Genomic DNA, 23,059 nt, shown 5'->3' with positions numbered 1-23,059 from the left:
AATTGCCCGTAATATTAGGTGCATTAGTCAGGGGTAGATGTAGGGGAATGGGTCTGAATGGATTGCTCTTCGGAGGGTCGGTGTGGACCTGTTGGGCCGAAGGTCCTGTTTCCACACTGTAGGGAATCTAATCTAATCTAATCAGTTTGGCATTCCATTTCCCCCCTCAGTCGAAGCAAAATGCTCAGAGACAGTATAGCTTTACCTCCTTCATCTTTATTCCGGGCCCTGGAGGCAGGGAGAATGATCACCCATGTGCACAGAGACGTGATTAGTTTACTTTTTTAGATTAGATTACTTTTACAGTGTGGAAACAGGCCCTACGGCCCAACAAGTCCACACCAACCCGCCGAAGCGCAACCCACCCATACCCCTACATTTACCCCTTACCTAACACTACGGACAATTTAGCATGCCAATTCACCTGACCTGCACATCTTTGGACTGTGGGAGAAAACCGGAGCACCCGGAGGAAACCCACGCAGACAAGGGGAGAATGTGCAAACTCCACACAGTCAGTCGCCTGAGGCGGGAATTGAACCCGGGTCTCTGGCGCTGTGAGGCAGCAGTGCTAACCACTGGGCCACCGTACCGCCCAAGATGTGGGTTCACGGTCTTCTGTTGAACAGCAGATTCTTAACGAATTATATGGCCATTTTAAAGGGAGAAGCATCCAGATAAGGCAACATACATATTGATTGGGTGACCGTTACAATCAGCAAGCGTCAACAATAAAGATTAAGCCATCTGCTGTTACACAATGAATGTTCTCAACCTTAACTGGCTTCACATAATGAATACTGTCACCTTGTTAACTGACCGTACATATTGAATGCTTCCAATTTTGTTATTTGGCTCCACATAATGAATGCTGTTCCACTTTGTTAACCCATTACCCTTGCCTCCAGCACCCCATTGTTAACTGCTGCTTCTTATCTGATCTGAGTCATGTTCAGCTGAACCTCTTGTTTCACAAAACTTAACTCTTTCCCTACCTGCTCATACCTGATACACATTCTCAAGTCAACAACCGGGGGGCATAGTTTTAAGGTGAGGAGTAGGACATTTCGAGGGAATTTAACAAAAGCTTTTTCTCACTTAGGGAGTTGTCAGTTTCTGGAACTCACCGTCTAAAAGGGTGGCAGAGACAGGAACCCTCAAGACATTTAAAAAGCATTTGATGGGCACTTGAAATGCCACACCAGACCAAGTGCTGGAAAATAGAATTAGAATGAATAGATGGATGTTTGATCTGGAGTGCAGACACAATGGGCCAAAGGGCCTCTTTCTCTTGATGCAAAACTTGCTGCAAGTGGGCAGCACAGTGGCTCAGTGGTAAGCAGTGCTGCCCCATAGCACCATGGTCTCAGGTTCGATTCCAGCCTCGGGCGACTCCCTGTGTAGAGCTTACACATTCTCCCCGTGTCTGCGTGGGTTTCCTCTGGGTGCTCCAGTTTCCTCCCACAGTCCAAGATGTGCAGGTCAGGGTGAATTGGTCATGCTAAATTGCCCATAGTGTTAGGTGTATTAGTCAGAGGGAAATGGGTCTGGGTGGGCTACTCTTCGGAGGGACGGTGTGGACTTGTTGGGCCAAAGGGCCTGTTTCCACACTGTAGGGAATCTAATGTAGTGGGCGGCACGGTGGCACAGTGGTTAGCACTGCTTCCTCACAGCGCCAGAGACCCGGGTTCAATTCCCGCCTCAGGCGACTGACTGTGTGGAGTTTGCACATTCTCCCCGTGTCTGCGTGGGTTTCCTCCGGGTGCTCCGGTTTCCTCCCACAGTCCAAAGATGTGCAGGGTCAGGTGAATTGGCCATGCTAAATTGTCCGTAGTGTTAGGTAAGGGGTAAATGTAGGGGTATGGGTGGGTTTCGCTTCGGCGGGTCGGTGTGGACTTGTTGGGCCGAAGGGCCTGTTTCCACACTGTAATCTAATCTAATCTAATCTAATCTAGCTCTGTGGTTGTATCAAGGATGGTCAACAGCCTGATTTCTGCTGCGTATCCAGTCTTTGCCAAATCTGAGAGATAACAACTCATGCTATTTTCAGACCTTTTCCAATGGGAAGGTGTGGACAAAAGACTGGTGTTGTGGGTGAATCATCAATTTTAATTCGGCTATTTATTAAGAAATCTCACAGACAGTGAAGTACTGAAGCAATGATTTAAACTTTATTGCATGTAGCAACCAAAATAGGACCCCTCACATTAACAAGTTAAGCCTCACAATTCAACTTGGCTATTACCCAATTAAATTTAGTTACAATAGTGTCTCTGACGTCCAGGGTTTGATCTTTATACAGTGTTTTTCCTGGAAGTTATGCAAATGAAGGGTTATGGTGTCGGATTCGTATGCATATAGAGTTTCATTCTTCAGGTCTATAATGTGATATTATTGATGATTCTATAGATAATTTTATCCAAAATATTGATTACTCCTCCAGAAGCATCAGGTCTGCAGCTTGCTTCCTTATCAGAAATGACTTGTTTGATTCTTGTTACATTCAGTGTTTGCTGTCTGCTTGAAGACAGAGCTTTCCTATGATTAATTCCTTACATTCTTCTGCAGGGCAATCAGCTGTCCTTGTGGCGTAAAGTAGCCAGTCATCAAGTATGTGTCAAAACAGCTTTGTTTGTTTAGCCGCAACCCCTTCTGCTCCCAGACATGGCTAATTGGTCTGAATCCCCTCTGTGACAGCTTGCTTTCGTCCTTTAAAAGCTTATTCCAGACAGAGATATTGCTGCTTTTTTCTGTGTGTAACAATTTATCTTTATTGACTCTATCAATTCATGAACTGTTACTAAAGTTCTGAAGTTAATAATATCATACTGGAATGGAGCTAGAAATTCAGCTGAAAGGAAACTTTGCTTCCAAAATTCAATGCTGCAGTTGAGGGTAGCCCAGTCAACCACCGAAGACCGCGGAGGTAGAGGGTATTAATAGAGTAAATTCAAAGTTTGTGAGAAGATTTGTAGCTCGGGTGCTCGTTGTTGTGGTTCTGTTCGCCGAGCTGGGAATTTGTGTTGCAGATGTTTTGTCCCCTGTCTAGGTGACATCCTCAGTGCTTGGGAGCCTCCTGTGAAACACTTCTGTGATGTTTCCTCCTGCATTTATAGTGGTTTGAATCTGCCGCTTCCGGTTGTCAGTTCCAGCTGTCCGTTGCAGTGGTCGGTATATTGGGTCCAGGTCGATGTGCTTATTGATTGAATCTGTGTGGATGAGTGCCATGTCTCTAGGAATTCCCTGGCTGTTCTCTGTTTGGCTTGTCCTATAATAGTAGTATTGTCCCAGTCGAATTCATGACAAGCAACAGAGTTAAAAGAGAAAGAATGTGAGCGATAACCAACAAAAACACAATGAAATTTAACTGAATGAACCTGACACTTTGTGGTGCCAGTACTAGGAAAAAAGTTTCCATAGAGCCACTGAGGTTGTCATAAAACCCCAACTGGTTCACTAATGTCCTTCATGGAAAGGAATCTACCCTTACTCTCTCAATCTGGCCTGTTTTGGAGTGGCAGTTGGGGGCTGGACAGGAAGTTGGTGTATAGAGTTCTGGTCACCTTGCTTAGGAAGTATGTTATTAAATTGGAAAGGGCACAGAAAAGATTTGCAAGGATGTTGCCGAGTCTGGAGGGTTTGAGTTGTAAGGAGAGGCTGGATAATCTGGGTCTTTTTATCATTGGAGCATAGGAGATTGAGGAGTGACCTTATAGGGGTTTATAAAATCATGACAGACATAGGGAAGATAGGAGAGTCCAAAGCTAGAGGGCATAATTTTAAAGTGAGGGGAGAAAGATTTAAAAGGGACCTGAAGGATAACATTTTCACACAGAGAGATATTCATATGTAGAATGAGCTGCCAGAGGAAGTACTATGTGCAGCTACAGTTACAACTTTTAAAAGATATTTGGACAAGTACATGAAGAGGAATGGTTTAGAGGGATATGTGCTGGATGCAAACAAATGAGACTATTGTAATTTAGTTTGGGTGACCTGGTTGGCATGGACAAGTTGGGCTGAAGGATCTGTTTCAGTGCTGTATGATTCTATGAGCGAGAGGTGGAGAGTAACATAATGAGAGAAATAGCTGGGAGAGGCAGCGGCTAGCAGAGGAAGAATTTATATTGCTTCAACTTAGCTAGCATTTTGACAGGATCTTGCAGTGCTTCAATCTTCACCATGGAAAAGGATCAAGGAAGCATGTGTATGTGAACCTCCAAGTCATGTACTGCCCTGACATGCCTGATACCCACTCCTGGATAAGTAGAAATGTCCTCCATTTTAACATTGGGATGACTGAAGCCATTGTTTTCTGTCCCTTCTGAAACTCCACCCACTCGCTGGAAACTGTCTGAGGCCAGACCAGAATGTTCATAACAATGGCAAAATATTGCACTGCAAGAGCAGCTTTCAATCACACAGTTCCTATCATCAACTTCAGCAGTTCAAACAGAAAGTTCTCAGCATGTCTGTGGACAGAAAGAGAATGAATATTTTGCTTATGATCATCCTTCATCAGAACTGAGGAAAGATAGAAATGTCATAGAGTTTTAGTAAGTGAAAGGGGTTTGTAGGGTCTGTGATAGGGTGATGCACTTCTGTAACATGACCTCATTTTACCTCAGGTGAATTGTTTCTAAAGGTCTCACCCTTTCCTCTGTTACCTCTAGTCTGGACAATGCTGACACCTTGCTAGCTGTGCCCTGAAATTCAACTCTTTAAAAACTTGCAATCATCTATATTTATCTCCCATTTAAACCATGTCTCTTTCGCTGTCACAACTTTACCCATTGAACAATAGAGACTCCCAGTTCAACAGCAGTTTAAGGACAAAACAGTAACAAGGAGAGAATGGGGCCCCTTAAAGATCAACAAGGCCATCTATGTGTGGAGAACAAGGAGATACTAAATGAGTATTTTGCATCATTGTTTAAGGACATGCAAGCTAGAGAACTTTGGGAAATAAATAGTGACATCTTGAAAAATGTCCATATTATAGAAGACGAGATACTTAAAATGCAAAAGGATGGATAAATCCCTAGGACCTAATCATGTGTACCCTTAAACTCTGCAGGAGGCCTGGGAAGTGATTGCTGAGATATTTGTATCACTGATAGCCACAGGTGAGGTGCCGAAAGACTGAAGATTGGCTAACATGATGCCACTATTTAAGAAAGGTGGTATGGAAAAGCCAGGGAACTAGGGACCGGTGAGCCTGAGGGACAGGATTTACATATATTTGGAAAGGCACATATACTGTGGAAAATCACGTATCACTAATTTGATTTGAGTTTTTGAAGAAGTAACAAAGAGGATTGATGAGGGTAGAGAGATGGATGTGATATATATGGACTTCAGTAAAGCATTCAACATGGTAGACTGGTTAGATCACATGGGATACAGGGAGAACTAGCTATTTGAATATAGAACTGGCTCAAAGGTCGAAGACAGACCATGGTGGCGGAGGGTTGGTTTTTAGATTGGAGGCCTGTGACCAATAGTATGCCACAAGGATCAGTGCTGGGTCCACTGCTTTTCGTCATTTATATAAATGATTTGGATGTGAACATAGGAGGTACGGTTAGTAAGTTTGCAGATTACACCAAAATTGGAGGTATACTAGACAGTGAAGAAGGTCACTCCAGCGTGCAATAGGACCTTAATCAGATGGGCCAGTGAGCTGAGGAGTGGCAGATGGAGTTTAATTTAGATAAATATGAGGTGCTGCATTTTGGAAAGTCAAATCAGGGAAGGACTTATACACTTAATGTTAAAGTCCTGGGAAGTGTTGCTCAACAAAGTTTCACAGGTTCACAGTTTCTTGAAAGTAACAGACAGGATAGTGAAGGTGTTTGGTACGTTTGTCTTTATTGATCAATGCATTGAGTATTGGAGTTGGGAGGTCATGCTGTAGCTGAACAGGATATTGGTTAGACCACTTTTAGAATACTGCGTTCAATTCTGGTCTTCCTCCTGTAGGAAGGATGTTGTGAAACTTGAATGGGTTCAAACAAAATCTACAAGGACGTTGCTAGGATTGGAAGGTTTGTGTTATAGGGAGAGCCTGAATAGACTGGGGCTGTCTTTTTTGAAGCATCGCCAGCTGAGGAATGACATTATAAAGAGGTTTATAAAATCATGAGGGGCATCAATAGGGGGAATAGCCAAGGTTTTTTCTCTGGGTGGGGAAGTCCAGAACTAGACCGAAGGGGCAACCTTTTCTCACCGAGGATGGTGTGTGTGTTGAATGAGCTGTAGGAGGAAGTGGTGGAAGCTGGTACAATTACAACATTTAAAAGGCATCTGCTTAGGTGTATGAATTGGAAGGGTTTGGAGGGATATTGGCCAAATGCTGGCAAATGGGATGAGATTAATTTGAGATATCTGATCAGCACTATTAAATTGGACCAAAGGGTCTGTTTCTGCGATGTACCATTCTATGACTTCAGTTTTAAAAATTCACTTACTTTTTATTCATTCCCTCGTATTATCTTTTCCATTTTTATAAGTTGAAAATAGTTTCCAACAGACAGACCAGACAAACCCTTCTCCTTCCCTATTCAAAAGCTGATGATATTCAGATCCTGATGCACTGAGTGACTGCCTGCCAGATCTTGCTGTGATGTTTAAGGTCCAATCTGCAGTCTCATTCAATATACCTGTAAATGGAGTTTACAGTAAAAAAAAAGGCCTTACATTTCAGTCCAAGATAAGAATTCGAATAAAGAATAACAGACAAAAAAAACCTGCAGATGCTGGAATCCAAAATAGTCAGGAGATGAACATTTCTCTGGTCTGAATTTGATATGTACTATTGTCCCCACTACTCGAGACGAAGAAATTGTTCCACATTGCCCCTATTAAAAATGGCGACCGAAGAGGCACCCTGCAGAATATTGCCCCCAACCAAGATGGCGCCTGCGCCACACAGCTTTTTGCTGCCAACTGGAGACCGAAAGTTTCTCGTTAGGTTCTGGCGGCCTGTACGGGCGTTTCTGAGACCTTCTAGTCTGCACTGGCACCGCTCCTCTCCTTTTACCGTTTCCAAAACCCTGAAGATTCATGAAGTCCTCAGTCGCGGGGACGGTGGCAACACACGTGCTGCTCGGGCGGCCGGAGGACCAGCCGCGCACACTGGGTCCTCCAGCCCCGCCTCTCTCCTTCCTACTGGTTAGCGGACCAGCCGAATGCACCCTCTGTCCTCCAGCACCGCCCTATTCCCTCCTTATTGGTTGGAGGACCAGCCTCACACCCCTTGGTCCTCCAGCCCCTTACCGTTTCTCCTATTGGTTGGAGGACCAGACGCAGGCAAACACACCCACCCTCAGACCTCCAACCCCGCCCCATTCCTTCCTTATTGGTTGGAGGACCAGCGGCGCCGAAGGTTCTCCTGGCTCGACCGCCGTCAATCATCCATTGTGACCTAGCATGGACCCTGGAAGTGAAGACAAGCGGGCGCGCGGAAATTGGCAGCCAGTGCAAATCCAGGGGAGCGGTCTGGAGCAGGCGGCTGGGCTGGGCGGAGAGCTGCATTAAAAACCTTTTATTCCTGATGAAGGGCTTTAGCGCGAAACGTCAATTTTCCTGCTCCGCGGATGCTGCCTGAACTGCTGTGCTCTTCCAGCACCACTAATCCCGAATCTGGTTTCCAGCATCTGCAGTCATTGGTTTTACCAAGTTAAAAACCTTCAGCCTATCCTGAATGAGAGGATACCAGCTCCTTCCGCCTGAGGGGCCCAGGGTAACGACCTTCGGCCTGGGTGACCAAGCACCTCACGGTCCCCGTGGCCAGGGGGGGCGGAGGTGAACGGGTTCTGATTTTGGTGGATTTATCTTCGCTCTGCAGCCAGGCTTGGGAGAATTGAAATAGATGCAGAGAATGCAGTCGGTCCTGAAGCATCTGTTGGAGGAACGATCAGAGTGAATGTTTCCAGAAGTCGAGGGAAAAAAAACTGATTCGAGACAAAAAGAAACTGCAGATGCTGGAATCCAAGGTAGACAAGCAGGAGGCCGGGAGAGCACTGCAAGCCAGGCAGCATCAGGAGCTGGGGAAGTCAACGTTTACGGGAAGCCGACCAGACTCAAGACGGTGGCATGGGGTTGAGATGTCCCTGGAAGGACGAGGGAACTTCTGTTGCTAAGAGACTTGCAGCTTCAGGTGAACACCAAGAGGGAAACAGAAAGTCGAGTTGTCCGATCTGAATTTCCACCCTCTACCTGCAGTAATGACCTTTGTAGACTCCTTGTATTGGAATTAGAAGGGGAGCATTTCCAGATAGGAAATGCAAACCAAGCGCCAATTCAAGGTCATCAGAGCCTCAATGTCATCCACTTCTGAATGTTGAAAGAGAGATGTTTGTGGGAAAATATTCTGAGCGTCACCGTGACTGGAAAAGCGTTGAGGTGGACACTGACACGGACACCTGAAAGAGACTGTTGCGACAAAATGTTTTAACTCGCCTGAAAAAAAACTAACTGATCGCAGCAGGAAAAACTGTACATGTGTTCTGTGTGGATGAGGACTCAACTGATCATCCTACCTGGAAAGACGCCAGGGTGCTGGCACCATGGAGAAACCATGGAAATGTGATGATTGTGGGAAGGGATTTAGTTATCCTTCCCAGCTGGACGTTCACCGGCGCAGTCACACCGGGGAGAAACCATGGAAATGTGGAGACTGTGGGAAGGGATTCAATTACCCATCCCAGCTGGGAATTCATCAGCGCAGTCACACCGGGGAGAAACCATGGAAATGTGGAGACTGTGGGAAGGGTTTCAATTGCCCGTCCCAACTGGAAACACATCGACGCAGTCACACTGGCGAAAGACCGTTTGCCTGCTCAGAGTGTGGCAAGGGCTTCACTAAACTGTCCAATCTCACTGTCCACCAGCGTGTTCACACTGGGGAGAGACCTTTCACCTGCTCTGTGTGTGGGAAGGGATTTGCATTGTTAGCCAGCCTGCAGGGGCACCAGCGCGTTCATACAGGAGAGAAGCCATTCAGCTGCACTTCCTGTGGAAAGAGTTTCAGGTATTCATCCACACTCATTGAACACCAGCGAGTTCACACTGGGGAGAGACTCTTCACTTGTACCGAGTGTGGGAAGGGATTTACTCAGTCATCCACCCTACTGAGGCACCAGCAGGTTCACGGTGGGGAGAGGCCATTCACCTGCTCCGAATGTGGGAAGGGATTCACGCAGTTGTCCCACCTGCTCACGCACCAGCGCATTCACACCAATGAGAAGCCCTTCCTCTGCACTCGCTGTGGAAGGAGTTTCAGGCATTCAGGCAGCCTCACCTCACACCAGCGCGTTCACACCGGGGAGAGACCATTCAGCTGCTCTGTGTGTGGGAAATCATTCACCGAATTATCCAGCCTCATTTCTCACCAGCGACTGCACACAGGGGAGAGGCCGTTCAGTTGCTCGGAGTGCGGGAAGGGATTCACTCAGTTGTCCCACCTACTGTCGCACCAGCGAGTCCACACTGGGGAGAGACCGTTCATCTGCGCTCACTGTGGAAAACGTTTCCGGCATTCAGGCAGCCTAACTGAACACCAGCGCATGCACAGTGAGGAGCAGCCGTTCACCCCCATTGAACACGGGGAAGGATTCACTCAGCGAACGAGCCCAGTGGTACCCCAGTGAGTACACAAGTTGGATTCTGCTACTGCTCCTGTTAATCACATCCAGCGCTGAACCGTGTTGATTCTTTCACATTTAGGAGTTTGTTTTGTGCTGATGTTAATAACTGGGCCAGATTTCAATATTCTCGATCTGTGGCTGATTGTGTTTCTGAGACTGCAGTGTCCCTTTTGAGGATTGCTGTCTGTGTGACCTTTCCCCATAATTCGTCAGCCTGCATCAGAAATTACTTTAGCACTGTATCATTGAATCATTACTTCAATCTTGAAACAAAAAGTCAGTTTAATGTCCTTCAATTTTGTGCGTGAAAGGTTCCCTCTCTCATTAGAAAGTGCTGATGAATCTGTGCTGACGATTCTTTCTGACTTGCACATTCCACAGCAGCATCTCCATTATCCAGCATGAAGAGAAGGAATGGAAATTGGGAGTCTGTAAATGGTTTCCTCCCATCTCATACAGAAATCTTTTTTGGTACTGGAATAGTGACACATTGAATCAATGTAACAGTCTGGGAAATCGCTGCCTAATAAATTTATAAACTCTGAAGAGACACCTGCAGTATTATGGAGATCGCAGTCTCTCTCTCATATGAGGAGAGCGTCCATGGGCCTGTAATCTATGCCCAGGACCTGTCTCTAACACAGGTCCTGAAACAAGACATATCTAACTTTGACATGATTGGATCTCCTAACCCATGTGGGTTTAAAATCTTACGTTGTGGGCCCGTCCGTCTCGAGCTACTGATGTTCCGTGCGGCCTCTGACACCGTCCGATTGTAACTGTCCGTTTGGATCCTGCTGACTACACCAATATTGTTGTCCCTTTGCCCCCTCCCCTCAGTCGAAGCAAAACGCTCAGATACAGTGTAGTTTTCCTCTTTCATCTTTATTCTGGGCCCTGGAGGGAGAGAGAATGATCGCCCATTTGCACTGGGACATGAGTTCATGGTCTTCACTGGAAGAGCAGTTTCTCAATGAACTACATAGTCATTTTACAGGGACAAGCATCCAGATAAGGCAACATACATATTAATTGGGTGACTGTTGCAATCAACGGGTATCAATAGCAGAAACCAAGCTCTTCACCATTACACAATGAATGTTCTTAACCTTGTTAACTGGATTCATACATTGGATACTTTTACCCTTGTTAACTGACCTTGCATACCGAATGCTTCCAATATTGTTAAATGGCTGTACATAATGACTGCTTTTCCACCTTGTTAACCCATTACCCTTGCATCCAGCACCCCATTGTTAACTGTAAGTGCTTTCTTGATCAGCTGAACCTCTTGTTTCACAAAACTCAGAACTTAAACTCTTTCTCTGCCTGCTTATACCTATACACATTCTCACCACCAGCTACAGAGACCAACTCTTCCTCTGTGTCTGAAGACTTCATATAATCCCTACAATGTGGAAATAGGTCCAGTAAGTCCACACCGAAGAGTAACCTACCCAGACCCATTCCCTTGCCCTGTTAGTCTACATTTACCCCTGACTAATTCACCTAGCCTATACTTCCCTGAACATTATGGGCAATTTAGCACAGCAGTTACCCTAGCCTACACATCTTTGGATTGTGTGAGGAAACCGGAACACCCGGAGGAAGCCCACACAGACATGTGGAGGATGCGGAGACTCCACACATTCAGTCTGTCTGAGGCTGGAATCGAACCTGGGCCCCACTGAGCCACCATGTCTCTTGGATCAGTAAACCATTCTCACCTGTTTTCCTGTCTCTCTATCTCATGCATCTTTTGAAATGTTGTTACTGAATGAACAACCTTTTAAGATCACCTCATGACAATTTATTTGGATAGTCTGAGGATTGAAAACATTACTGCCTACTCTGTGCAGTTTCAGTGGATATGTTATACTAAAGATATTCAGGCAGTGGAGAGGGAGCAGAAAATGATACCAGAAATGTACAGGCCGGGTCTGTACTCACAAGAAAAGAAGGCTGAGAGGGTGAGCTGAAACAGGCCTTAAAAATTAGGCTGCATTTGCTGACACCCAGGAGCATGTGCATTATTCCCTGCACACTTGGACCGCATGCGTTATTCCCTACACATTGTGAGTGTGCATGCACAGTTGCCTCTCAGTTCCAGTTTCTGCCTTAATGTTATGAAAGGTTTTGATTGAATGGATACAGAGAGAATATTTCACATTATGAGAAGGAGCATCGATAATTGCCAACACATCCAATAGAGAATTCAGGAACAAAATACAGCTTCTTTTACCCAAAGTGTGGTGAGAATGTGGAACATTCTCTACAGAGCGTGTTTAAAGTGAACAATATGCATGTGTTTACAGGAACCTAGACAAGCAGGAGGGCAAAGGAGGGAGAGGGTTACGGTGGTAGATCTTGATGAGGTAAGATGGGAGGAGCAAAAACAAATTGCTGGAGAAGCTCAGCAAGTCTGACACATCTGTGGACAGAGATCAGAGTTACTGTTTCAGGTCAAGTGACTTGCTCAGAACATGGAAATAGGCTTATTTGGAGCATTAACACTGACGTGGACTTGGCTGTGTTGAATCTCAGCAGCATGCATCTGGTCTAATTACCTCCTGAAGGTTCTGGTTCTATTTCTCCGTCTCTGTCACCTTCTCCTGAACTGTCTAAGCAGCAGTAACAGGGTAAACCCTGTTCCTCCGCATATTTTTGATTCTGCTGTTACTGCGAATGTATGTTGCATCCAGAACTGAGCCGTTCTATCAGCTGGGGTCTATTTCCACCAGTGTTCATAAGTGGGCTCATATCTTAGCATTGTTAAATAAATCAGGTTATTTCAAACTCGCAATCTGTCAAGCTCTCGATTGCTTTAGGATCACAGCAAACTAATTTGTCGCTTTGACGACTCAATTTTCGGATCATTTTTCTAACTCTAGATTATCTCAGTTCTCTTACCTTTGGGTTGCTCTCATAGTGAAATCTCAGCTCTTCCAGAGATCCTGTCAGTATCTTCACATTCCAAAGATGACTTTGGTGTTAAACAGAGACAAGGCTGGAAGAAATAATCCATACTTTACCAAGTGCCCATTGACACTGTGGTTTATTTCTAACTTCAGGTGTTCCCCACCCCCGTTTGAAGCCGACTGTCAGAGTCATTTACTGTGATTTTGAATAGGGCTGTCACATTTACAATCTGAGAGTCCTTTAGCCTCGCTCCTATGTAAGGAGGATGGGAAAATTATCACCAGAGCCTCTGCCAGTGCTGTGAGAAGGCTACTGTCTGTCACTGAACAGCAATTCCTCAACAGGAGGACCAGCCTCTGGAATGGCCTCATGTGTATTCCTGTTTCCTGTTGCTATGGAGGGCGATTATTGAGAAACAATGGGGTATTATGATGCCCTACAGTCCTGCTGCCATTATTGAGAAACAATGGCGTGTTATGATGTCCCCCAGTCCTGCTGCAATTATGTCACACAGACTGTTAAATAACAGCAGAGTTATTGTGTTGGAAACAAGTTTATTCAAGACATCAGCTATCGAAATTGTTGGAGAAACCCTGCAGGTCTGGCAGCATCTGGAGAGAAAGCAGTTAACAGTTCAATTCCAGTGACCCTTCTTCAGAACGAGTGTGGTTTTAGACCTCTAAATGGGATTAGCAGAAAAGAAAAGTGATGCAGCACGTGATATTCAGGAGGCATGTTCAAAATTATGAAGGTGAACCATGTTCACAAATGCCTGAGGCCATGGGAGTAGCAACTTGCTAATTTGGGATGTATTGGACAACAGTCATAGAGATGTAGAGCACAGAAACAGACCCTTCGGTCCAACTCATCCATGCTGACCAGGTATCGCAATCTAATCTAGTCCCACCTACCAGTACCCGGTCCATATCCCTCCAAACCCTTCCTATTCATATACTCATCCAGATGCCTTTTAAATACTATAATTGTACCAACCTCCACCACTTCCTCTGGCAGCTCATTCCATACCCGTACCACCCTCTGCGTGAAAAAGTTGCCCCTTAGGTCCCTTTTCAATCTTTCCCCTCTCACCCTAAACCTATGCCCTCTAGTTCTGGACTCCGCCACTCCAGGGAAAAGACTTTGTCTGTTTGTCTTATCCATCTTCCTCCTGATTATTCCAAAAGTGGCCTGATCAGTGTTTTGTACAGCCACAACATGACATCCCAATTCCTGTACAATGCACTTACCAACATAGGAAAGCATACCAAATGCCACCTTCACTATCCTATCTACTTGTGACTCCACTTTCAAGGAATTAGGCACCTGCACCCCAAAGTCTCTCTGTTCAGCAACACTCCCAGGACCCTACCATTAAGTGCATAACCCCTGCCCTGATTTGATTGGATTAGATTCCCTACAGTGTGGAAACAGGCCCTTTGGCTCAACAAGTCCACATTGACTCTCCGAAGAGTAACCCACCCAGACCCATTTCCCCTCTGACTAATGTACCTATGGGCAATTTTGCATGGCCAGTCCACCCTGACCTGCACATCTTTGGACTGCAGGAGGAAACCGGAGCACCCGGAGGAAACCCATGCAGACACGGGGAGAATTTGCAACTCCACACAGACAGTCGCCTGAGGCTGGAATCTAACCTGGGACCCTGGTGCTGTGAGGCAGCAGTGCTAATCCCTGAGCCACCGTGCTGCCCTCCCCCTCACTGAAATGCAAAAGCACACATTTGTCTAAATTAAACTCCATCTGCCACTCATTGGCCAATCTGAGTATTCTGAGACAACCTTCTTCAGTGTCTACTACACCACCAAAGTTTGGTGTAATCTGCAAATTTACTAAACATTCCTCCTATATTCACTTCCAAATCATTTGTATAAATGACAAAAAACAGTGGACCCAGCACCAATCCTTGCGGCACACCACTGGTCAGAGGCCTCCAGTCTGAAAAACAACCCTCCACCTCCTATCTTCCAGCCAATTTTGTATCCCAATAGCTAGCGTTCCCTGGATTCTATGTGATCTAACCTTGCTAACCAGTCTACCAAATGGAACCTTGTTGAGTGCCTTGCTGAAGTCCATATAGACAAATGTCCCCTGCTATGCCTTCATCAATCATCTTTGTCACTTCTTCAAAAACTCAATCAAGTTTGTGAGACACAATTTCAACACACAAAGCTATGTTGACTATCCCTGTCAGTCTTTGCCTTTCCAAATACATGCACATCCTGCCCCTCAGGATTCCCTTCAACAACTTACTCAGTACTGATGCCAGGCTCACAGGTCCATAATTCCCTGGTTTTTCCTTACCACCTTTCTTAAATATTGGCACCACATTAGGCACCTTCCAGTCTTCTGACATCTCACGCGTAGCAAGTAGTCCAGCAATGACTTCCTTAGCTACCTACAATGTTCTAGGATATACCTGATCAGATCCCAAGAATTTAAGATGTCCAGTACCACCTCCATTGTAATGTGGATATCACTGTTTATTTCTCCAAATTCTCTGGCTTTCAAATCCTTCTCCACAGTAAACACAGCACAGTGGCTCAGTGGTTAGCACTGCTGCCTCACAATGCCAGGGACGCAGGGTCTATCCAGCCTTGGGCGACTGTGGAGTTTGCACATTCTCCCTGCGTCTGTGTGGGTTTCCTCCGGGTGCTCCAGTTTCCTCCCACAATCCAAAGGAATTTAGGTTAGGGTGGAATCGCTGTGCTAAATTGCCTGTAGTGTATAGGAATGTGTAGGTTAGGTGCATTAGTCAGGGTAAATGTACAGTAATAGGGTAGGAGAATGGGTCTGGGTGGGATACTCTCCGCAGGGTCAGTGTGGACTTGTTGGGCCAAATGGCCTGTTTTCACACTGCAGGGATTCTGTGAATACTAAGGCAAGATATTCATTGAGTATCTCCACCATCTCCTACAGTTCCACATGTTCCACGCAGCCCTTTCTGATCTTTAAGGAGCCCTATTCTTTCTCTTGTTACTCCTTAATATATTTGTAAGATCCGTTTGGATTCTCGTTAAGGCCTATTTGCCAAAGGTATCTCATGTCCCCTTTTTAGCTCCTTATTTCCCCCTTGAGCATATTTCAATTGCCCTTATACTTCTTGAGGGACTCGCTCAATCCCAGCTTCTATATCTGCCTTATGCCTCCTTTTTCTTCACCAGAGCCTAGTCATCCAGCATTCCCTGCACCTACCAACTGTGCCTTTCACACTCATAGGAACATACTGCCTCTGGATTCTCGTTAACGTATTTTTGAAGGCATCCCACTTCTCAACCATCCCCTTACCTGCGACTAGCCTCTCCCAATCAGCTTTTGAAAGTTCTTACCTAATGCCGTCAAAATTCGCTCTACTCCAATTTGGAAATGTTAACTTTTAGACCTGGTCTATCTTTTCCAAATAAAATTAATTTTAAAACAAATAGGATCGTGATCATTGGTTCCAAAGTGCACCCCTGCTGACACCTGACTCACCTGCCCTGCGTTATTTCCCAAGAGTAGCTCAAGTTTTGCACCTTCTCTAGTAGGTACATCTACATACTTAATCAGTAAACTTTCCTGTTCATACTGAACAAATTCGTCTCCATCCAAGCCCTCAACACTACGGCAGTCCCATTGTTTGGAAAATTAAAACTCCCTATCATTGCTACCCTATTATTCTTATAGATATCTGAGATCTGCTTACTTCTCAATTTCCTGCTGACTACTGAGGTTGGGTGGGGGGAGGGGGTGGTGGTAGAGGGCACTACAGTACAATCCCAATCAAGTGATCACCCCTTTCTTATTTCTGATGCAGATAACCTTCAGTGAACATACTCCAAGAAATATCCTCCCAAAGTACAGACATTGTCCCTAACCAAAAACACCACTCCCCCTCCTCTCTTACCCGCTATCCATTATATCCTTCCTATAGCATTTATACCCTGGAGTATAAATGTCCTGTCCATCCCTGAACCATGTTTCTGTCATAGCTATGATATTCCAGTCCCATATATCATTTGCCTTACCAGTTAGGTCTCTTGCATTGAAATTATTGCAGTACAATTTATCGGTATTACCTCATTCTCAGCCTAACTCTTGCCTCCCTTCACTGTTTGACTTGGTCCTCTCTTCAACTATACCAGCCCCAGTTTTATCTCTTTTCTCGCTGTCTTTTTGGGTCCCACTGGTCCTCATCCTCCCCTCCCGCTAACTATCTTAAAGTCCCCTGAGCAGTCCTAGCAAGTCTTCCGCCAGGATATGAGTAGGGAAGTCTTACTGCAACCCGCCCAAGGTGCGGGTGAGAACACTTGTGGAGCAGCTGATGGTGCCCTTGGTTCAGGAAAGATATTATTTCTTTGGAGGCAGTTCAGAAAAGGTTTACGAGGATGGGTGTGAAGCGTTTTGGAATTTGACCAAATGTTGACACCTCCACCTCCGATGGAGATGCTACCTGGCTTGCTGTTTTACCAGCCTACAGCTTATCCACTTTGGGTTCCAGCATCTGCAGTTTTTTTTGTGTCTCTTGTTCCAATGGGTAACCTCTTGTTACTCAGGCCAGCCTCCCATTAACTCCTGTTGGTTGGGGGACTGGCGGGTCATGTTGTGGCTGCACAGGACATTGGTTAGGCCATTTTTGGAACATTGTGTATAATTCTGGTCGCCTTCCTATTCGAAGGATATTAGATCCGCCTCAGGCGACTGACTGTGTGGAGTTTGCACGTTCTCCCTGTGTCTGCGTGGGTTTCCTCCGGGTGCTCCGGTTTCCTCCCACCATCCAAAGATGTGCAGGGTCAGGTGAATTGGCCATACTAAATTGCCTGTAGTGTTAGGTAAGGGATAAATGTAGGGGTATGGGTAGGTTTCGCTTCGGCGGGTCGGTGTGGACTTGTTGGGCCGAAGGGCCTGTTTCCACACTGTAATCTAATCTAATCTAAAAATCTAAATCCGATTCCCTACAGTGTGGAAACAGGCCCTTCGGCCCAACAAGTCCACACCGACCCTCCAAAGAGTAACCCACCCAGACCCATTTCCCTCTGACTAATGCACCTAACACTGGGCAATTTAGAATGGCCAATTCACCTGGCCTTCACATCTTTGGACTGTAGGAGGAAACCGATGCAGACACTGAGAGAATGTCCAAACTCCACAAAGGCAGTCATCCAAGGTTGGAATCGAACCCGCATCCCTGGTGCTGTGAGGCAGCAGTGCTAACCACTGAGCCACCATGCTGCCCTCAAGTATCGTGTAACTTGAAAGGATTCAGAAAAGATTTACAAGGATGTTACCAGGGTTGGAGGATCTGAACTACGCAGAGAGGCTGAATAGGTTGGGGCTGTTTTTCCTGGAGCGGCGGAGGCTGAGCGGTGACCGTATAGAGGTTTATAAAATCATGAGCATGGAAAGGGTAAATAGACAAGATCTTTTCCCTGGAGTGGGGGAACCAGAACTAGAGGGGCATAGGTTTAGGGTGAGTGGGGAAAGATTTAAAAGGGACCTCAGGGGCAACGTTTTCACACAGAGGGTGGTTCGTGTATGGAATGAGCTGCCAGAGGAAATGGTGAAGGCTGACCATAAGACATAGGAGCGGAAGTAAGGCCATTTGGCCAATCGAGTCCACTCCGCCATTCAATCATGGCTGATGGGCATTTCAACTCCACTTCCCCGTAGCCCTTAATTCCTTGTGACATCAAGAATTTATCAATTTCTGCCTTGAAGACATTTAGCGTCCCAGCCTCCACTGCACTCTGTGGCAATGAATTCCACAGGCCCACCACTCTCTGGCTGAAGAAATGTCTCCGCGTTTCTGTTCTGAATTTACCCCCTTTAATTCTAAGGCTGTGTCCACAGGTCCTAGTCTCCTCGCCTAACGGAAACAATTTCCTAGCGTCCACCCTCTCCAAGCAATGTATTATCTTGTAAGTTTCTATTAGATCTCCCCTTAATCTTCTAAACTCCAATGAATACAATCCCAGGATTCTCACCGTTTAGAAAGTAGTCCATGCTTGTATTCTTTTTTCCAAAGTGCAAGACCTCGCATTTGCTCACATTGAATTCCATCAGCCATTTCCTGGACCACTCTTCCAAACTGTCCTTCTGCAGCCTCCCCACTTCCTCAGTACTACCTGCCTGTCCACCTAACTTTGTATCATCGGCAAACTTCGCTAGAATGCCCCCTGTCCCTTCATCCAGATTATTAATATATAATGTGAACAGCTGCGGCCCCAACACTGAACCCTGCGGGACACTGCTTGTCACCAGCTGCCATTCTGAAAAAGAACCTTTTATCCCAACTCTGTGCCTTGTGTCAGACAGCCAATCCTCAATCCATACCAGTAGCTCATCTCGAACACCATGAGCCCTCACCTTACTCAGCAGCCTCCCATGTGGCACTTTATCAAAGGCCTTTTAGAAGTCTAGGTAGACCACATCCACTGGGTTTCCCTGGTCTAACCTACTTGTCACCTCTTCAAAGAATTCCAACAGGTTTGTCAGGCACGACCTCCCCTTACTAAATCCATGTTGACTTGTTCTAATCCGACCCTGCTCTTCCAAGAATTTAGAAACCTCATCCTTAATGATGGATTCTAGAATTTTACCAACAAACGAGGTTAGGCTAATTGACCTATAATTTTCCATCTTTTGTCTTGATCCTTTCTTAAACAAGGGGGTTACAACAGCGATCTTCCAATCATCCGGGACTTTCCCTGACTCCAGTGACTTTTGAAAGATCTCAACCAACGCCTCTGCTATTTCCTCAGCCACCTCCCTCAGAACTCTAGGATGTTGCCCATCGGAGCCAGGAGATTTATCAATTTTAAGACCTCTTAGCTTTTCTAGCACTTTCTCTTTTGTAATGGCAACCATACTCAACTCAGCCCTGTGACACCCTTTAATTTTTGGGATATTACTCATGTCTTCCACTGTGAAGACTGATGCAAAGTACTTATTAAGTTCTCCTGCTATTTCCTTATCTCCCATCACTAGGCTTCCAGCATTAGTTTGAAGTGGCCCAATGTCTACTCTTGCCTGTCGTTTGTTTCTTATGTATTGAAAGAAACTTTTACTATCATTTCTAATATTACTGGCTAGCCTACCTTCATATTTGATCCTCTCCTTCCTTATTTCTCTCTTTGTTATCCTCTGTTTGTTTATGTAGCCTTCCCAATCTTCTGATTTCCCAGTGCTCTTGGCCACTTATAGGATCTCTCTTTTTCTTTGATAGATTTCCTGACTTCCTTTGTCAGCCATGGCTGTCTAATCCCTCCCCGGATAATCTTTCTCTTCTTGGGGATGAACCTCTGTACAGTGTCCTCAATTTTACCCACAAACTCCTGCCATTTTTGCTCTACTGTCTTCCCTGCTAGGCTCTGCTTCCAGTCTATTTTCGTCAGTTCCTCTCTCATGCCCTCATAATTACCTTTATTTAACTGTAACACCATTACATCCAATTTTGCCTTCTCTCTTTCAAACTGCAGACTGAACTCTACCATATTATGATCGCTGCTTCCTAAGTGTTCCCTTACTTTAAGATTTTTTATAAAGTCTGGTTCATTACATAGCACTAGGTCCAGAATAGCCTGCTCCCTTGTGGGCTCCATGACAAGCTGTTCCAAAAAGCCATCCTGTAAGCATTCCATGAATTCCCTTTCTTTGGATCCACTGGCAACATTATTTACCCAGTCCACCTGCATATTGAAGTCTCCCATGATCACCGTGATCTTGCCTTTCTGACATGCCTTCTCTATTTCCCGATACATGTTGCGCCCCTGGTCCTGACCACTGTTAGGAGGTCTGTACATAACTCCCACTATGATTTTTTTGCCTTTGTGGTTCTTCAATTCCACCCACACAGACTCACATCATCCAACGCTATGTCATTCAGTGCCATAGATTTAATTTTGTTCTTAACTAACAAGGCAACCTCTGCCCACCTCCCTGTCTTTTCGATAAGTTGAAAACCCTTGGATGTTTAACTGCCAGTCCTGACCCCCCTGTAACCACGTCTCTGTGATGCCTACCACATCATAATCATTCACGATGATCTGTGCCCTTAGTTCATTTGCTTTGTTACGAATGCTACGAGCATTCAGGTAAAGTGCCTTAATGCTAACTTTCTTATCATTAGAGATATTGGAAGTCATAAGATGTCCTAAGTTATCCTTCCTTTTTGCTGCATTCCCAGTCTGTCTCAAGTTTAAATCTGCCTGCACATATGCTATCCTGCCGCTTAGCTTTCCATTTAACTCTATACTCCCTGTCGCTTTCACTTTCCCTTCCCCCCAACTCAGAAGTTTAAAGTCCTACTGACCACCCTATTTATCCTCTTCGCTAGAACATTAGTACCTGATCGGTTCAGGTGGAGACCGTCCCAACGGTACAGATCCCCCCGGTTCCAAAACTGATGCCAATGCCCATGAAGTGGAATCCCTCTTTCCCACACCAATCCCTTAGCCACTTGTTTACTTCCCTAATTTTCTTATCCCTATGCCAATTGGCATGTGGCTCGGGCAGTAATCCGGAGATTATGACCCTTAAGGACCTGTACTTCAATTTCCTTCCTAGTGCTCGATAATCCCCAAACAGGTCCTCCACCCTAGCTTTGCCTATGTTGTTAGTCCCAACGTGGACCACAACAACTGGATCCTCCGCCTCCTGCACCAATATCCTTTCAAGCCGGTCACAGATGTCCCGCACCCTGGCACCGGGTAGGCAACACACCATGCGAGACTCCCAATCCGGCTTGCAAAGGATCCCCTTGATTATAGAATCCCCTATAACAACTGGTACAATTACAGCATTTAAAAAGCAGCTGGATGGGTATACGAATAGGAAGGGTTGGACGGATGTGCGCCAAATACTAGCGAATGGGAGTAGATTAGGTTGGGGATATCTGGTCAGCATGGACGAGTTGGTCAAGGGTCTGTTTCTGTGCTTTACATCTCAATGACTGTGTGACACCGACCAGGGACTCTACGATCCCGCCCCCTTTCCCAATTGGTCCGGAACTGCTGTCAATCAGCCGTGACCGTGTGCGGGAACGTTTACTGTTTGGGGCGGGGCATGCGCAGGCTCAATGTTCCCTCCGACCGTTAATGATGCATTTCCCGGATCGAAGGGAGCGATGGACCAAGCAATGGGTGAGCGGAGAGGGTTCGAGAACAATTTGTGACGGCTGAATAAGAAACTCCATGTTCCTTCCTTCCTCCCACCAAATCGGAAGACGACTCCCCAGGCTTCCTCCGGCGATCGGCCCCCGATGGGGTGACGGCCGCCATCTTTATTCGGGTCACTAGGCCGGAGGCCAAATGCGCAGCCCGCCATCTTTGTAGGGGGCAATGTTTGGAATTAATGGGAGGAGCTTGCTGCCCATTGTTCAGGATGGAGACAACCTGTCCATCAAGCTGCATTGGCCTTTCACACCCAATGTCTTGTTGACGAGGCAGAGCAGAGACACAGAAGCAAAGAAAAGGAAGAAACTCCTGCTCTCTGGATTCTACCACCTGATGGGCCCTACTATCCCAGATGTCCAAAGGTCTGTGGCTCTGTTCAGTCACATGGAGACCCAGGGCAGAAACTCACCATCCTGAGGAGAGGTCAACCTCAAATCGAGGAGCAGCCAATCATGTCGAGGGGTAATGTGCATCACAGAACGTGTATATTCATACAGGGACAGGGGATGGGGATTTTGTGAATATCTGTCCTGGTGCGATTTTGACGGAATTTGCAAACTTCTTTTACAGGATGTTACAAATTAATTCACAGTCGAGAAACTGCAACCAGACGCCACATCAAAATCTGACATAATCGCTCAATTAATCAGGATACTATCAGCCTTCAAATGTAAGCATTGGTCATTACTGCTTAATACATAAGTTGCTTCTTTGCATTTCCTCTGCACCTCTTTACACAAAGCTTACGTTGTGTCAATAATCATAAACTGTTACAGCACAGAGGGAGGTCATTTGACTCATTGTGTCCACCAGATCTACAGAGACACTTGCTACACTAATCCCATTTTCTGGCTCTGCAGGTTATGGCAATGTAGTGACTATTGAAATATTGCTTAAATTCAGGCAGTTGAGTTTCAGATTTCCATATCCTCTAAGTGAAGACATTTCTATTCCAATTCTGTCTTAGCTTTGTAACTCTTACCTGTAATTCTCCCTCTGGCTACAGAGGTCACTTGCTACCTGTGGAACTTTGGAGCATTTCACTTATGCACAGCCATGCTGCTTAAAGGGAACATATACTTGAATGTATGTCCCCTGTTTACTGAACCCTCCACCAATTTTTAATCTTATGCACCACTGTGAAAACACTACTCGCCCTCACGATTCCTTGGAAGGTAACCCCAGCCTATCCAATTGTTAGAAACACAATTATCAAAATTAACTGAGACCACCAAAAATCTGGAAACAAGACAATTTATTTACGAACTTGCAAGTAAGGGCCCATAAACTTGCTAAAGCCAACGAGCAAAGTGCATTGTG

The 23,059-nt window shown here is 45.7% G+C and overlaps 3 protein-coding genes and 1 long non-coding RNA gene across 5 annotated transcripts in view; 2 read left to right on the top strand and 2 right to left on the bottom strand.

Annotated features, from left to right (window-relative positions):
* Positions 1–23,059, bottom strand: part of LOC122543482 (uncharacterized) — a 116,540-nt gene that overhangs the window by 29,714 nt on the left and 63,767 nt on the right. The window lies entirely within an intron of this gene.
* The window catches only part of LOC148143523 (uncharacterized), a 44,085-nt gene that overhangs the window by 14,390 nt on the left and 6,636 nt on the right, over positions 1–23,059 (top strand). The gene's annotated exons all lie outside the window — the stretch shown is intronic.
* Positions 2,150–7,103, bottom strand: LOC148143524 (uncharacterized). The gene is made up of 3 exons (XR_015751254.1): positions 6,750–7,103; positions 6,471–6,662; positions 2,150–3,268 (listed from the first exon to the last, which is right to left on the bottom strand). It is a non-coding gene; the product is annotated as an uncharacterized LOC148143524 (long non-coding RNA).
* Positions 7,473–23,059, top strand: part of LOC148143522 (uncharacterized) — a 35,080-nt gene continuing 19,493 nt past the window's right edge. The window contains exons 1-2 of one of the 2 annotated variants that reach the window (XM_087974272.1): positions 7,473–9,649; positions 22,310–22,409. In XM_087974272.1, coding sequence (XP_087830398.1) covers positions 8,571–9,649; positions 22,310–22,373 — 1,143 coding nt within the window. In that variant the 5' untranslated portion in view covers positions 7,473–8,570 and the 3' untranslated portion in view covers positions 22,374–22,409. The remainder of the gene's footprint in view (positions 9,650–22,309; positions 22,410–23,059) is intronic. The other variant, XM_087974271.1, reaches the window with a different exon arrangement.

This window comes from Chiloscyllium plagiosum, unplaced genomic scaffold (assembly GCF_037043375.1).
Source record: "Chiloscyllium plagiosum isolate Xiang-an unplaced genomic scaffold, Cpla_swu_hap1 HiC_scaffold_27, whole genome shotgun sequence".
NCBI lineage: Eukaryota > Metazoa > Chordata > Chondrichthyes > Orectolobiformes > Hemiscylliidae > Chiloscyllium > Chiloscyllium plagiosum.
Note: the sequence above shows the minus strand (reverse complement) of the source record. Positions and strands in the feature narration are given on the sequence as shown.